Genomic DNA, 18,216 nt, shown 5'->3' with positions numbered 1-18,216 from the left:
ATTGAATTCTTCAACTAAAAAGGCAACAAAATAGAGAGAGAGTTTTGGTGTATTATTTTCTTTTTTTCAGATGTTTGTGTAGTTAATGCAGACTCTGAAGAAGATATGCCACAAAGTATGAATCGATTCTCTGTTGCTAGTCTGAATTTTGACATAACAGTTACCAACAAGAAAATATGATTCTCTGGCAGTCAACACCACAGCATCCATATGTGGAACCCATGGGTTACAATAAATGGAGATATTTTGAACTCTGTGGATAAGTTCATTTACCTTGGCCGTATACTTTCCAAGGATTTACACACTAATAATGAGACTGACACACATTTCCAGAGGTAGTTCACTATTTGGGAGACTGAGTGAATATGTGGGAGCAAAGAAGTATTAGAGCAACTATGAAACTGAAAATCTACAGAGTCATTGTGCTGATCCAGTTTTGTATATCTGTGAAATCTGGACAGTCTACCAATGACATACCAGGAAACTGAATCACTTCTACTTTAATTGTCTTAGGAAGATTCTAAAGATCAGCGAGCAGGATAAGGTACCAAACACTGACGTCCTTTATCAAACTAAACTGTGAACTATTCAAACTTTGCTACAGTGAGCACAACTACAATGGACTGACCATATTGTTCAAATATGAAATGTATTCTTGACAGAAAGATTATTTCATAGAGACTCCACTTGGGGCAAAGGAATGGTTAGAAAAAAAGCAATATAAGGACTGTCTCTAGTTATCTCTTCAAATTATGGCATTGATTGTGGAACATAGGATAAAGTGCTACAGGACTGCTCAGGTTGATGCACCCTCATAGAAGAAGAATTCAAGCAATTGAAGGAAAGACAAGATGGACAAGTTTAGAGAAAACACCCCCAGTGTTCACATGACTTAATTATGCGCAGTCTATGGTTGAGGGTTCCAAGTTCATATTGACCTGATCTGTCAGTCAGACAAATTATAAGACCCTAATATTGAGATGTCATTTTGGTCTTCTCAATGATGAAGGACAATAGCCAATCATGTCAGAAAAGTTTATCTGTTAGTTTCTTATTGAGTGACACTAGTATGTCAATATCTTGATGCAATATATTCCATTGGCAAAGGAAATTATATGATCATACATTTCTGAATTCATTTAGCAAAGTTGCAATATTTCTCTTCTCTTACTCATGAAGTTTCTAATAAAAAGGCATCATTCGTCCCTTTTTTCCAATGTTTTGTAGTTTGGCTTCCATTTCCATGTCTCTGCTGAACTATTCCTTGTGTTATAATTAATCACATCATTTGGAAATTAATCCAGCGGTCTTCTCTCAGTTATTTTCCTTTTGATATTAGAAAAGTCTAGTTTGGTCATGTTAAGTAGAGTTATGCATTATAGCTGAACTTTTCATGGAATCTAAACTTAAAAGACAAGAGGAGATCGAGCCTGATCCATTGCGGAAAGATAATGTGAGGTTTTTATTATTCTTTTATGCTTTTCAATGGGAGAGACATGGACATGTCTAAAACATTAGGAAATGAAAAAATAGAGAGGGAAATACTTAAAATTAGTGATAGGCTAAGGATAACAGAGGGGAAACTAGCTATTGGAGAATACTTAAAAGACTATTTTTTTGAGCAGGTGAAGAGGTTAGCCTTAGTAAAGATTAAAGCTACTTCATCATGTGAGGTGGCATCAAAGAGGAGGTAATTGGAAAGGAACAGGAGTGATATGTGATGTGGAAAAAAGAAGAAAAAAAGAGCTTCTTGTCTATTTTTCCTGTAAAAATGAGATAAATATTTCAGCTGAGACAACTGGGTGGGGGAGAGGAAAGGTAAGCTACAGTATGAATAAAAAAGTTTAAAAGAGAAATTTCAGGGAATATGATAGTGATTTGATAAGTCAGATATAGGAGGATATCCCAGTAGAGTAAGTGCCCAGTTGAGATGGTGAATAATCAGTGTATAGCTGCTCTCTTCAAAACGATAGCATGATTTTCTTCATTTTTGTTCAGCAGATTGTGTATATTACTGGAAGTAGTAGGTGCATTCATATATAAAGGTGTGTATGTATTATACACAAATTATCTTAGCATTTGAAATATTGGTATTATAGCATAAATTTAAAAAAAATCTTAGGATGGAAGGTTATCGAAGAGGTACATTCTATATAATTAAAGAGATGAAGTCACATATCAATCAATAATCCAGAATCCTAGCTAATTGTATCCAGTGGTTCAAAAGGAAAACCCAAGTTCATTTGCAACCAAATATCATCACATTACCTATCTTTGTATTGTATATAACCCATATATAATAGGAGAGAGCTACTTTTTTCAATGGAGAACAGCAGTGTGTGTGTGTGTGTGTGTGTGTGTGTGTGTGTTTGTATCAGTGAACAGTTTGCTGTTAGTGAATAAGCCCTGCTGATATGGAGTAGCTTCATTTTATATAATTGGCCAGTGTATAATTCACTGATATTGTTTTACTGTTAAATGATGCTTCCAATAAGAATGCACTTTGACAGCATCTTTGATGCAGTCATGATGATGAATTATTACACCATCAATCACAGACATTTTAAATATAACCTTAACATCTGGTTGTTACTTCTACAAATGAAATTATTGTCTACTGGGGAAATGAAACATGAATCATAACATCGTTCTTCATATAAATTATACCGAAATTTGTGAAATAAATTCAACAAATAAAGAAATTTTCCTTGGAGAGAACTATAGGTGAGTTAGTTTAGTTGATTTTGTCATAAATTTAAAGGTAATTTAACTCAACACCCAAAATACATGAATGTTACTTTGAATGTTTTCCACACATTTCTAATAAGTTATCCATGGGCATTCAGCCTAAGTTTTCATTTCTGTGACTACGAGCTTTACCAAAAACCTTCTTCAGGGCATATAAGACATCTTTATTTCTGAGACTGTAGATGACAGGGTTGAGCATAGGAGCAAGAATGGTATATGAGATGGCTAAGACCTTGTCTTGACCTGGAGTATGATAAGACTTTGGTCTCATGTATGTAAAGATAACTGAACCATAGTACATGGCAACCACAGCCAGGTGGGAGGAACAAGTGGAGAAGGCTTTTTTCTGGGCCTCTTTAGATTTCATATGAAGCACGATACGGAGAATCTGACCATATGAGAAAAGGATGATGGAAAAGGGAATTAGGAAGAAGAATACAGCACTCACATAGACTCTGTCTTCATATTGTGATGTATCAACACAAGAGAGTCTCAACATGGCTGGGATTTCACAGAAAAAGTGCTCAATGGTCCTTGTGCCACAATATGGGAGAAGCATTACATAAGTTGTATGAATTATAGAGTTGATGGTTCCCCCGAGCCAGCAGATAGCAGCCAGAATGATACTAATTCTATGGTTCATAAGGATGGGATAACGCAGTGGGTGGCAGATGGCTACATAGCGATCATAGGACATGACTGTGAGAATAAGGCACTCGGTACCCACAAAGCTGACATAGAAGAAGAGCTGGAACCCACAACCTTCAAATGTAATGGTTTTCCTGCCAGATATGTAGTTACTGACCATCATGGGAACAATATTGCTGATATTCAAGATATCTGTGAAGGAGAGATGCTTGAGAAGGACGTACATTGGAGTATGGAGTTGGCTGTCCAGGTGGATAAGAAGAATCAAGACTGTGTTTCCCATTATTGCCGCAATAAACATGATGAGAATAAGTGATAAGAAGAGCAGTCCATACTGGTTTGGATCCAATAATCCTAAAAGGATGAAATCTCTCCCAAAAGTCTGATTCTTTTCTCCCTTCATTAGCATTATTCCAGTTTTCTCCTGTAGTGGACAAGTTTTCAAAAAGAATAGGCAAAATCAAAATCCAGAACTGTGTCTATGACTATAAAATAATGACTATCTATAGAAGTTATTTCATTGATTTAGGTTAATAAGTTGCAATTCAATGAAATCAATTAAATTAGTTGCTTGAATTAATTGAGTTCTTGGGATGATCAATTAACCGAAGTAATTGCTGAAAAAAATCAAAGTGGTTCATCTGGGTAGGTCTTCATTCCTGTTCCTTTCCCATTTCATTAGTTAGCTTCATAGACAATCAGGAAGCTGATTCAAACTCTCAGTGCTTAGTCTTTCCTCTCACTTAACAATATGGACCATTTTTTCAATGCAATGAAGAGATCATGTACTAATGGAACTTTGGGGAAGAAATAGTTGTTTGTAAAATAAGCAACATACCAATAGCAAAAATTCCCCAAACCAACAAAGGATTACTTTGTTCATAGCATCACCATGACTCATGACTCTCATGATCACCATCAAAATTATCTCTTAAAATTAATTTAGTTTTTAATTTAGAAATTAAAATAAACGTATCCATAAAAGAGTATAATAAAATATCCAAACCCAATCTAAAACACTATTTCTACTTCTATATTCTCATTTCTTTTCACTTTACCCTTGATCATTTTTTCAAGACTTTGCAAGGTAATTGCTCTCAGTATTTATTATAGTTCAGTAGTGTTCCATTCCAGCCAAACACCACAACTTGTTCAGTTATTCCCCAGTTGATAGGGATCCCTGAAATCACCAGTTCTTTGCTAACACAGAGATTTGCCAAAAAATCATATTCATATATAAACTTATAGTTATTATTGAATTTACCTATACTTTACTCACTATTTTCTTTCTCACTGTCTGTTACTTTAGATTTCCTTCTCACCCTCCCACTTCCCTTCCAGTCTACTCCTCCAAAATTATGAATGCTACCCTGTCTTCCAGTGTCCTGTGTGAATCCACATCTCATTGCTTTAGCTGTATCCTCCAAGATCCTAATGTATATAGGTCTCTAAAAGTCCTTCCCTACACCCTGTTTCTTAGTTTTCTTACCTCTCTATATGTTCAAAAGATTCTTACACAATTTCTGTTATACATATTGTTTATTATTCAACTAAGATGAGAGTAAGTTTCCATCGTTCCAATCCTCTATCCCCACCAACACCCTCTGCAGAATTTCTTTTCATTTCCCATTTAGTAATATAATTGTTCCCTTTAATCTTTGCCTACTCAGCTTTTTTAGAATTACCCATGCATAACTTAGGCCCAGTCTATCTTTCAAACTATCTGGAACTTTTAATTTTCTAATATGAATTTATATATGTATATGTATCTGCACACTTATACATATATATGATGGTATGATGATGATATGATATTTGTCATTTGTTCTTGAAGAAGACTGTGATATCAGGGAGAGGATAACAAGACAAGCTAGTGAATTAGATTTGATTAAGGGGTGCTCTTCTAAGTCATCTGCCTAAGCACCACCTTATACAGAGATACGTGTGCTTACCTATTTATATCCATAGACAGATGCAAATATATGCACATATATATATATATATATATATATATAAACACACACATGTATGTGCATAAGTGTTTGAAATTAAAGAATGCCTTATAATTAGTATTTAACATTTTCTTTATTTTGTTTCTCCATATATTTATATCAAATTTTCCATTGAGTTCTTGTTTTTTATACTTTTGTCTGGTTTTTTTTTGTTGTTTTTTGCAAATTCCTGAAAATGTTTCTGTTCATCAAATGTCCATCTGCTATTTTTTTCATTCCAGATTATACTCAGCTTTTCTGAGTGAGTTATTTGGTACATCCCCTGCTCTTTTGCTTTTTAAAATATGATGTTCCAAAACTTACTGTCTTTTAAAGGAGAACCTCCCAGATCTTGTGAAATCCTGACTGTATGACCATGGTATTTAAATCGGGTGTTTTTCCTTTTTTTCTTGGCTATGCCATTCCTGTGAATTTTCATCTGCAATGTCTTTCAGATTGTGAGCAATAATTTTTTTTTTCTGTTTCTTTATCCTTCTGTTCTAGAACCTCAGGGTAATTTTTCTTAAAAATTCCTTTTAATATCATCAGGTAATCTGTCAAAGTTTATATCACATATACTTGACTTATTATTATGATCATTTTTTCCCTAAGATTTTTCATTTTTATTCCATTTTTAATAATTTTATTATGGTATTTTATAATGTTAATCAATTCCTTCTGCTGTTAAATTTTTTTGAATTATTTTCTTCCTTCAGATTTTGAATCTGTTTTGCAAATTTATTACCTTTTCTTTCAATTTTTTGGAGTCTTTTGATGATTTTCCTAATTTTTCCTTAATCTCTTATTTGAATTTTGAATGTATTTTTAAGTTCTTCTAGAATCTATTTTGGGCTTTATTATCACTTAATGTTACTCTTTACAGTAAGCATTTGCTTTTTTGTAACCCTCACTGTCTTTCTCTGAATATAAACCTAGTTCCTCTTTTGCACCAAAGAAATTATAAATGTTGAGATTCAGGTTTTTTGCTTATTCAATTTTATTTTTTTTTTTTATCTTTTATTTTTTTTTAGTTTTTTGCAAGTCAATGGGGTTGAGTGGCTTGCCCAAGACTATGCAGCTAGGTAATTATTAAGTGTCTGAGGCCAGATATGAACTTAGGTACTCCTGACTCCAGGGACAGTGCTCTATCCACTGCATCACCTAGCCTCCCCCTATCATTAACTTTATCATCATCATTATCATCTTCCAAACACTATTACTCATGCCACATTTTAAAGTCATCAAAATATTTGATATCTTAGAACCTCAAAGAAATACTTTGAGATAAGTATTCTGAGTCTAATTATTATATTTTACAACTGGGAAACTGGAGAAAATTAAAGTTAAATGTCTTGTGCCTAATTTTATGACTAAATATCAAAGGAAGAATTTCAGTTCAGATTTTCCTAAAGGCAATTCTGCATTTCATTATTTCTGTCACTGATGTGAAACTCAAAAAGAAAACCATTAATTTATATATAAGATTCCTATGGATGACATGTTAAATTTGTCTTAAATTATAATATTGCCTGTGTTCTATTGTATATCCTTTATTTTGCCAAGGATTTCCCTATTACATTTTAATGGAATTTGAACAGCAATTTAATGTTGGGCAGCCTTTGACTTCAGGCCATACTTAACTCCTCTGTTCTATTATATGCCACCTCTCACACAATGATTAAAATAACAAATAATCTGAACTTAGTATCTTGAGCTGGCCTTTTTAATGCTAAAATAAGATATATTCTGAGTAGATGGCAGAGGATATCAAAAGTCTCCAGGCTTTGCAAATTTGCTCCACAAACAGACAGAAAATTGCATCAAAATTATATGTAGAGGTGCAAAAATAAAGGGGCAAAGCATCTTTAATCCTAAAACACCCAGAAAAGACCTCAAAAGAGACTTCAAGAATTGAAATAATGAAATGAAGAAAATTCTTCTCTAAAAAAAAGAATGAAGTCTTTGGAAACTTATGACTTTGTGAGACAGCAAGAGTCTGTTAAACAAAATCAATTGTCCATGCATTTCTTGAACATAGTCATTTGCTGGTTAGTTTACAAGGTCCTTGAGGGTCAGCATTCTCTTCTACCCTATGTCATATTCTAATTACTTAGTCAAGTCCCTGTTACATAGTAGGTATTTAGAAAATGATTATTGATTGATAGGTTTTTGTTGCATTGGTCATGTTTCTTAAATTTTTTCAATATTGTTTTTTACACTATTGTAATCATTGTATAAATTATTCTCAGGGTTAGATTCATTCCTCTATTTCTGTGCATGCAAATTATCAAACATTTCTCTAAATGAACTACTTTCGTTATTTTTATAATGAAATGATATTGTAATATTATGATTACATTATATTGTACACATACATGTATATAAATGAGTGTGCATATGTAAAAGGTCTGAGATAGGTGGGTACATAGTTAGATAGCCAGATACACTGTTAAATATTCCAGTCCCACTAAACTACTTGGCTAAAAGAAATATCAAGTTTGATGATCCTGTAATTGATTAACAGTATAAAAACAATAAAATAGATATGCATTATTATTTTCAACAAATAAGTGTTAAAATAGGCTGTATCCACATTTACCTACATCTATCATCCATATAGTAGTAACTGAAAACTTCTCAGTTCTGGAAACATGATCTCACTAAACAATCTTCTTCGAAAGGCCATCAGAGATCTCATATTTACAAATACAAAAGACATACATACATATAAAAAAAGAAAGAATAGAAAGAAGGTTGAACTAGATATAATGAGAAAAGAAATTTCTCTAGCTTATTTTATAACTTATAAATTGGGTTAAAAGTTCATGCTAATTAAATAGTTAAGAAAGATTTCCTTTTTGTAGGTTTTTGCAAGGCAAATGGGGCTAAATGGCTTGCCCAAGGCCACAAAGCTAGGTAATTATTAAGTGTCTGAGGCCAGATTTGATCTCAGGTACTCCTGACTCCAGAGTCAGTGCTTTTTCTACTGAGCCACCTAGCTGCCCAGGAGAGATATTTTAATTTAATCTAAGAGATCTATAAAGAAATTTTATGCTCATTAATTGCCCTACATCTAGAGATGATAATGAATAATAAAAGGAGTTCAAGGAAGGGGGGGACATCCAAAGTGGGTATTGGCAAAATGTTCAATTGCTCTGGAAAATTATATTTACAGTATTCATATGGTCACCTTTGCAATCCATCAACAAAGACAATAATATAATGAAGTCAAAATGGTGACTTAACTTATTCCTGATGGAGCCATTCTCATTCTTTGTGATCATTGCTTCCTTTTCAAAATATGCATTTAAGATTCCACATATATGCAGGTATGTATGCATGCATATATTCTAAAATTTATCCTCAAACTAAAAGTTCATACTCCTGTATGTAATAGATTCTATTCCCTTCCAATGTTTTGAAAATTCATCTAATATATGTCTTCCTTCAATTCTATGGTACTTAACCAATTCACCATAATATATCAAATGTCACTGCCATTCACTCAACAATCATATCTGCCTATTCTTTCTGTAGCTGAATGTATAAGTCATTAGGTAGGCTAAGAAGTAGAGTGGACATACAGTCTCAAATAGTGTCTCTGTGATTTTCTAGATATGTGACACTGATGAAATAACTTTACCTCTCTGTAGTTATTTTCTCCAATATAAATTGGGACAAATTGTACCCCACAGAGGTCTGATGAACCATTAAATTAGTATAAGGAAAGCACTTTGCAATCCTTACAGAACTCTCTCTACATATTTTGTTATGGTGATTGTTCAGTTATTCAGTCAAGTTAGCCTCTTAGTGACTTTATGGACTACAACAAGTCAGATTCTATTACCTATCATCTCCTAAAGTTTGCCCATGTTCATGTTGATTTTTTCCAAGATACATTCTATCCATCTGACTCTCTATTATCCCCTTTTCCTTTTGCATTATTTTTTGCAATGCAATGGGGCTAAGTGACTTGGACAAGGTCACTTGATAGGTAATTATTAAATTTCTAAGGTCACATTTGAACCCATGTCCTCCTGACTGACTCCAGAGCTGGTTGTCTTTCCACTGCACCACCAATCCTTTTGCCCCCATCTGTTTGCCCTCAATCTTTCTCAGCAACAGGAATTTTTTCATAAAATCCCATCTTCTCATTATAGAGTCAAAGTAGTTAAGCTTCATCTTCAGGATTTGACATTCTATTGAATTATTTGAATTTAATTTCTTTAAGTATTGACTGATTCAACCTACTTTCTATTCTGGAATCTCTTAAAAATCTCTAGCACCACAATTCCAAAGTGTGCGTTGGGCAACATTAAATTCTCATAGCCATGTTAGCCTACTAGAAAAACTATAGCTTTGATCATATTGACCTTTCTCTACTCTACAAGAAAACAGCAAATCATCATTCTCTTTATTAATAAAAAATAATATTAAAATGATATCAATCTTACCTTATGATTAAATCAGCTTAATTGAATTCATTAAGCGTTATCTCTTACAATATTGTCGCCTCTTTAACTGTGACAATAAAACTCTAGTATTCATTTTTTCTTAATTTTTTCCAGTAGTAATGTTATTATTCTTGGCAGGAATAAAGAAAGCCAAATATAAACTGATCAGATCTCATTTTTCTCTATTGTCAGTGATGATCAGCTCCACCATGTCTTTCCCTTTTGTTTCCTCTTGCTCTTTTACCCAGTAGAAGCTTGTTGATGCATTTAGAAGCACAATAAATTCAATATTCTATCTTATACAAGTTCCATAAAATTCCTTGCAAAGTATCTTTCAATAAATACCCCTGGGATGAAAAAAATAAGAAAATGGATCATAGATGCTTCTATCTCTTTGTCAATGTTAACTAAAACTGAAAAGTCAACCAAATTTGCTTTTAGGGTAAATAACCTCCTAATGGGATGCTAATTGCCCCCACCCATACATGATGCTCCTATGATATCAACTTCTCATGCAAATGGATTCTTAGGATATATTCTTTTATTACATCTTATAAAAATCTGCTTTCAGGGGAGCCACCTCTATGTCACTCATAAAAGGAACTGAATTGACAGAAATTATGAGATGGTAAAGAATGGATTTTACTGGAGGAATCAACTTGCACATTAGATTTTCTAGAACATATTGTTCTGAGAGATATTGAAATAAATTTATTTTTTGTAAAATTGGCAAAGTATTATAGGAGAAGAATGTGGGAAAATGTGGAATAGAAGAAAATGGATTTTGAGTCAGGAAGAAGTAGATTTAAATCTATTATCAATTCCATAATAGCTATTTGATTCTGGGGAATAAAAAGCAAAATGGGAAGAAAATCCTACACTGGTACAAACAAATTTAAGTAAAATTAGTAAAATTGAGGCACTTGAACCAATAATTTCTCAAAACTATATTGTGAGAGAATATGAATCCCCTTTCTAGAATACTAGGATTGATATGGGTGACCTCGCTCCCAAGTGAAAAATTAAGATTTTCCCCTTATGTTAATACAAACATAGGAAGAAAATGAGTAGGATTTGAGGAGACAATCTTTCCAGGAGGAAGAAGCCACTATTCAGATAATAATTGTTCATAGAAGATAATCTTTGCATATCAATTTTGGGTAGGATTATCTGCAATTTCTACGGTTAGGTCCCTAACGATGCTAATTATTTTTTCTATTCTTTGTTTTTCTTACAAATTTCTTTCCCATTTCTGTGTGACAATCTTGGATGATCTCTGCATATAGGCGTATTAGTATACCCCAGAGAATAAAACCTCATGTCTGTTCTACATATTTGTTATATTATTTTAACCCTATATTGTTAAGATTGTTATAATTTGAGGGTTCACAGGAATTAGAATCACTTGTATCTAAATTTCTTCCAATTCTAAGTCTATGATCCCATCTTTATAAAATTAATCAGACAATCCATCCCAATAAATACAACTGTATATTTGAATGTAGGAAATAGTACATTAGACTCTTTTTTAAGGTTTTTGCAAGGCAAACGGGGTTAAGTGGCTTGCCCAAGGCCACACAGCTAGGTAATTATTAAGTGTCTCAGACGGGATTTGAACCCAGGTACTCCTGACTCCAGGGCTGGTGCTTTATCCACTGCACCACCTAGCCACCTGGAAATAGTACATTAGAAGTGTTATCTTCTTGCCTTTAACAAAAATTATTCAGGGTAACATCCATTGTTTCAGTAATGGTTTCTGGGCTAAAGGAAGAATATGAACTGCTACTAAGGCTTACAATTTTCCTCAATGGAATAGAATATATCCTCTTGCATGGAGAAAGTAGTCCTTCACCCTCTACCCAATTTAGGAGAATTGAAAATTGAATTCAATTGAAAGGAATAAGAAAAAAATTACTCAAACTGATGTAGAGGTGTAGCTAATTTCTGACTAAAGGATCATGCATTTGGCTGTTTCCTGGCCCAGATATTACTGGAAGGTAATCAAAATGATACCCCATTTCCCCATTCTTATCTCAACTCCTGATGAATCTGTCTTTCTGTACACTTACCTCTCATTCTTCTAGAAGTGAGAATCTAAGTTGTGCAAACATATAAACCATGTAAAACAATACTTTCCCAGGCTGTATAAAGTTCCCCCAACTCCTAACTTTCTGGGGAGAAGAGTAGAATTTGCTACTATTACATAACCACCTTAAGTAAATCATTTTAGAGTAAAAGGGAAAAAATGTTAAAAAAAAGGGAGTAGTTTGGAATAATGGAAAGGGCTGACTTGAATTAGTGAGTTTGCTGTTATGAACTTACTGACTCACTAACTACTTGTCTTCCTTTATTAGAGTTGAACAAACTGATCTAAATGTCTCTGTCAGCTCTTGAACTGAAGATTCCAGAGTAACTAAAGAAAACCATTCAACAATCAAGGAAACTGATTTGGTTGCTAGATTTAAACCCCAATCATGTTTTTTCATTCCAAACAGTTTTACACACTAGCTTTATGTAGATAATGCTCATGTAAACTGTCTTCTCATTAAAAAGTAAAAGTGCAATGCGATGCTTAATGGATTTGGAGTGAGATTCTGAATTCTAATTATCCTGTTAATTACTACTTCCATGACCATCAACAACTCAATTTACTTTGTAGGGCCTCAATTTTCTTATTTATAAATATAAAGGGTAAAAGGAGGGAGGAAATAGACGACTTCTAAAATTTATTCCAACTCTAAAGCCTTGGATCCTAGGATTCTGTAGGAGGCAATATTGTCTTTCGGAATGAGAATCGCGAATGAACTTCATAAATAAACTTGAACCTAGGATAATCTTTTGACTCCAGACTATTAAATTAACCTCTGTGAGTTACATTGGTTTCATTGATACAAATGGGATAATAACAACGTCTCCACTTTTGTTGTGACGATCATGAGAACTAAGGATATAAAAAGTCAGGAAACAAACTATTGTTTAAAAGTCATTGAAATATACCTGGTATTACAAGTATTAAAAATTACAGAGAATTATTAAAACATAATTTACTGTTTCTGCTATGGTTATTCTGTCTTGTGATCAGATTATTTTGAAGAAGCTGAACAGAACCAGATCAACTGAACCAGTGTCCTTTCTTCAGGTCTACCTGGTCCTTACCTGTAGATCCATATTCAATCTAGAAAATTCTCCGTCACTTGTCATTAACTAAACTAAGAAAACACTGACACAATTTTAAACATTCATGTTCCCAACCTGTTTTTCTAATAACTTGCCTGATCATTTTGGCAAAATGATTTGGTGGAAGAATAGTATAAGAATGAAGAATATGAATGCTGTCCTGGCTCTTCCCACTTTCCACTAAAACTATAAAATCCATGGATGCATGAGAAATGTCACTGCTATTGGAACTGAAGCACATTTGTTGCTCTGAAGCAGAACTAAAGATTCCTTTGAGATTTATTATGGTCTTCAGAGAATCTATTTGCACAGGTAAAACCTTCTTGCTTTACAGAATAATTGAATGTTTTTATGTAAGCATGTAAATATTTCACCAAATAGTTTAGTAACTAAAGGAAATGGAGATGCAAGGACACCTGCAACAGTTCATTGCAATTAACAATAACTATTATAAAAGACTGCAAGATTTACAACTATGATTTAATTTGGTTTTCCCAACCACTGTGGGTTGTTTCTCTTGTTTAGTTTTTTTTTTTTAATTGAGTGCCTCCTTTGTGACCTAATTTGTAGATTTCTTGGCAAAATCACTGGAATCCATTTCTTTCACCAGCTCATTTTATTGCTGTATTATGCATTAATTGCCAAGGGTCACATAGCTAGTAAGTGTCTGAGGTCAGATTTGATTTCATGAACATGAGTCCTCCTGATTTCTAGACTGTTCTCTCCACTACATCATTTAGATAACAATGACCTATAGTGATCAGTGTTACAGAAAGCACTGTGCTTGCAGTATAGATTTTGCATTCCACAGCAATTCGACCACTAAACATTACAAAAATCACTTTCTTATTAGGAAAAATTGAGGAATTCCAAGTGCAATGGCAACTGTGTAATTGACAGCTGATCTGACTAAAGGTTTGCATAAATAAATTATTATTTTGGTAAATGTGTTTATTCCCAATAAGGTCAAAGCTATAATTAAAGAGGAAAATAAAGGTCAGGGACAAGGATGAAATTCAATGTTAATCGTCACTCTGTTTAACGGTGACTTTTTAAAAAATCTTGCACAAAAATGTAGTTACTGACAATATTCAATAATGACAGAAGGTCAGGTTTCAAGTTCCTTGAACTACAATTCTAGGCACTTTCTCCATACTATTTGGTTAATGATAACCTTTAAAAGACAGAAGCATTACTCAGGACTAATTGAAATTATGGACTTCCAATTGACATACTTTTAGTAAGTGTTTGCTATCTGCCAAATATTGATTTAGGCTCTGAACATACAAACAGAAGCTGTAAAAGAACCTTCCCTGAAGGAATTTACATTGTAGGGGAGGGAGTACACAGCCTATGCCTCTGTAACAAAATGCAAATATACGAAATGATACCAAGGGGTTTTTGGAAGAGGGGCATGTGAACAATTGATGGCCTCAGAAAAAAGTCTCATTTGGGTTAACACCAGAGCTATGGCTTGAAGAAGACAAGGTTATTTTCCAGGTAAAATTGAGGAGAACATGCATCCCAGACCAAGCCTAAGATATTAAAAAGATCTTCCCAGGATTATTATCATAAAACCTCATACTAATATTTTCTTTGGTATAAACTTTGTTCAGTCATTTTTAATTTGTGTTTGAATTTTATAGTCCCATTTAGGGGTTCTCCTGGCAAAGATCTTGGCAAGGCTTACAATTTTCTTCTACAATTTACTTTACTGATGAAGAAATTGAGCCAAATAGGGTACAGTGGTTTGACCAGAGTCACAAAAATAGTAAGCATATATGGTCAGACATGAACTCTGCAAAATGAATATTCCTGACTTCAGTTCCCAGGACTCTGTCCATTGTGTAATCCAGCTGCCCTATTGAAGCTTACAATCCACATAATGATTTTTTTTTGGAAGGCAATGGGGTTAGGTGGCTTGCCCAAGGCCACACAGTTGGTAATTATTAAGTGTCTGAGGCTGGATCTGAACTCAGGTACTCCTGACTCCAGGGCCGGTGCTCTATCGACTGCACCACCTAGCCGCCCCTCATAATGACTCTTAATTTCTTTAGCCATAGGCAGTTCCTTTTCAGTGAAAAATCATAAGTAAAATCAATTTAGAAAACCAGTAACATTAAGACCAAGTTATTATTTTCCCATATGCAAATGCAGACTTTTAAATATGTTTGTGCATTTACGCCTGTATTCTCACAAACATATGTGTATATACAGGATGCTCTTTCAGATTATTTGATGAATATGGAGACCCTGGTTCTGTTTGCTAGAACTAACCGGAAAAAGTTGCTTTCCTTTACAATGTCATCCTTCTAGGAAAAAAGTTACCAGAGTCAGGAGGAGAATCACTTCACCACTTTGCCAGAAAATAGAGACCTCAGGAAAATTTTATTGATACTGCAGAGCAAAAGAAATCACTTCTTCCAACTGCTTTAGATATGAATGTTCTAAACTCTCAAACCTTTAAGAGACTATAACAAGAATTGTTTTATGTCAGTTCCTTAAGCAAGTGTTTTCTTATTATTTGCTTGTGAGTCTTTCCTGTAAAGCATATCCTGTATCCATTATTATTTTTAGTTAAGTATTTATTTTTTCTCTTCACCAAGAAAAAAATGAGACAAATTTCTTGTGAGTTTCACATTTTCTTATTTGAAAGCAGTAATAATTTCTTATAACTGAATTGTGATAGAAAATTAAATACCTTTAGAGAATAAAAGGTTTCATATTAGGTCATCTTGTCTCACTAGTTTGTAAATAAATTCCTTACGTTAAATACAAATTTAGGAGAATAATGCTTAGGATAGAAGGAGACTGTCCTCCTGGAAGAGAAAAGATTCAGGAAGAGATACACAGATGATCATCTTTTTAGATTGATTTCAGTTACAGATATTGTGCAAATTGCTTTGTACAGGACACTAAAGAGGTTAATTACTTTTTTCCTTTTCTCAAATGGTATAAAGTTTGAGTTTTGGCTCAGTTTGTTTGTGATCATCATGGGATGGTCTCCATTTCCCATAGGTTTTGTTTGGTAAATCCCAGAGAATAAATCTTCATATATAATGTTTGTTTTTGAGGTTCTTTTAATTATATGTTTCACAAGTTTTTTTGTGCTGTTGTTTTGATCTTTTCACTTCTGCTAATACCACAAGAAGGGATCCCTGGAAAACCAAGATGGATTTTGAGCCTGACAAAGTGGTCTCCTCTGAAAGTGAGGTTTCTTTACATTTCAAACTTATTAGTTTTTTGATGTTGGGTTTTTTATTTTTTTCTGATTTTTTATTGTTTGTTTTCTTCTTTGAATTTGAAGTTTATCTGGTAAACTGTAATTTAGTTTTGGGAATTCTCACAGTTTTTGGTGAGAATTGCTTTGGTTTTTAAGTTGTCAAGTTGGTGTTGAGGACTTATTCCGAGGTCTAAGTGATGAATTTCTTTGCTGAGGAGGTCTAGTAGTTAGATCTCTGGCACTTTTTTTTTTTTTTTTTGGTATGGGATAAGAAACTTGTTTGGCAGGCCGGTCTTATGTCTAATGACTTTAATATATCATTTGGTTTGGACTTCTAGCCAAGATGGCAGAGAGAAGACAAGTACTATGTTAAAGTTTCCTGATCTTCCCTCATTAATAATATGAAACAAACCTCTTAACAGAAACCAGATCAACAAACTCCAGAAAGGGAAGCTAGGACAAGAATATCTACCTCAATGTTTGTCTTCTGGGATCCTGGGTAAGCCTGGGTGCAGAGGGAGGACTCTTCCTGGAGCACAGGACAGGGTGAGAGCCTGAGCACCTGAAAGCTGGCATGATTTGATCTGCCACAGGGGCATGGACCAACTGGGGAGCAGAGGACTTGGTAGTGGCACTGACAGTGTGGAACTTGCCGGCAGGGCTGAAGGGTGAGTTCCAGTGTAGGAGAGTTGGGGATCCCCGCTCAACTTTGGTCTGGAGTAACTTAGAGTCTATACCTCCATTTCAGCTGAAGCCTCTTCCCAGAACAAACACAATCACAGCTCACCTCAGTTTCAGACTCAGGTGTGAGCAGTCTCAAAGATAAGTGAATAGGGAGAGCAATTACCTTGCCCTAGGGCAAAGTCCAATATTGTTCAAAGATAAAGGTACTCAGCAAATTTAACCACCCCCTCCAAGAGGGAGGGCCTCAAATTAAGGTCACAGACACTCCAGAAAAAACAACCCCTACTGTCCAACCCATGTGGAGTTACTAAACCTAGTGAGTAAAGCCTCTAGGGATCCCAAAACCAAACTTCTGTGAACCAGCCCCTCCCAAACACAAGGTCTTAGGAAAAGGAAGACCAGCAGAAAGGAGGGCCCATAGAAAAATTCATAGAAGTAAAAGTTCCGATTTCAGGGAGACCTAGAATCTCTGAGGAGAATAGGATCTGGTCTACAGCACAGAAAGACCTCCTTGAAGAAATCAGGAAGAAGTTTAAAAATTAATTGGAAAATGTGGGAGAGAAAATTAACACCTTGCAGCAAGAAAACAAATCTTTGGAAAATACAATTGGGCAAATGCAAAAATGAGAATAATTCTCTCAGAACCTCAATGGGGCAAATGGAAAACTCTTACAAAAATAGAATTGACCAATTGGAAAAGGAGTTGCAAAAGGCAAATGAAGAAAATTCTTCTCTTAAAAAAAATAACAATGGAGTCTGTGGAAACTAATGACTTCATGAGACAGCAAGAGACAGTTAAACAAAACCAAAAAATCAAAAATAAAATAGAGGAAACTGCAAGTGACCTCATCAGCAAAACCAATGACCTGGAGAATAGATCGAGAAGGGACAATCTCAGAATTATAGGTCTTCCTGAAAACATTGAAGAGAAAAAAGCATGGACTTAATATTACAGGATTGAGTGATGGAAAACTGCCTTGATATCATGGAATCAAATACTTTTTGAAAGAATACATTGATTCCCTCTAGAAAAAAATCCTAAAATGAAAACACCAAGGAATATTATGGCCAAATGTTAGAACATATCAAAACCTTTGAGATACACTCAAGGTGGCTGCCAGGGGATATATTATATCTTTAAATACTTACATGAATAAATTAGAGAATGAGAAAAATCAATGAACTAAATATGCATCTAAAAAGACAAACAACAAATTAAAAATCCCCAATTAAATACCAAATTAGAAATTCTAAAAATTAAAGGAGAAATTAATAAAATCAAAAGCAAGAA

General features: G+C 34.1%; 1 protein-coding gene across 1 annotated transcript; it reads right to left on the bottom strand.

Annotated features, from left to right (window-relative positions):
* Positions 1-2,842: 2,842 nt before the first annotated feature.
* Positions 2,843-3,805, bottom strand: LOC141509657 (olfactory receptor 2AJ1-like). Its single transcript, XM_074219360.1, has one exon. The coding sequence runs from the start codon at positions 3,803-3,805 to the stop codon at positions 2,843-2,845; it is 963 nt and encodes a 320-aa protein (XP_074075461.1).
* Between the last annotated feature and the right edge of the window lie 14,411 nt (positions 3,806-18,216).

This window comes from Macrotis lagotis, chromosome 1, assembly GCF_037893015.1.
Source record: "Macrotis lagotis isolate mMagLag1 chromosome 1, bilby.v1.9.chrom.fasta, whole genome shotgun sequence".
NCBI classification, from domain to species: Eukaryota; Metazoa; Chordata; class Mammalia; order Peramelemorphia; family Peramelidae; genus Macrotis; species Macrotis lagotis.
This window is presented reverse-complemented; position numbering and strand designations above follow the sequence as displayed.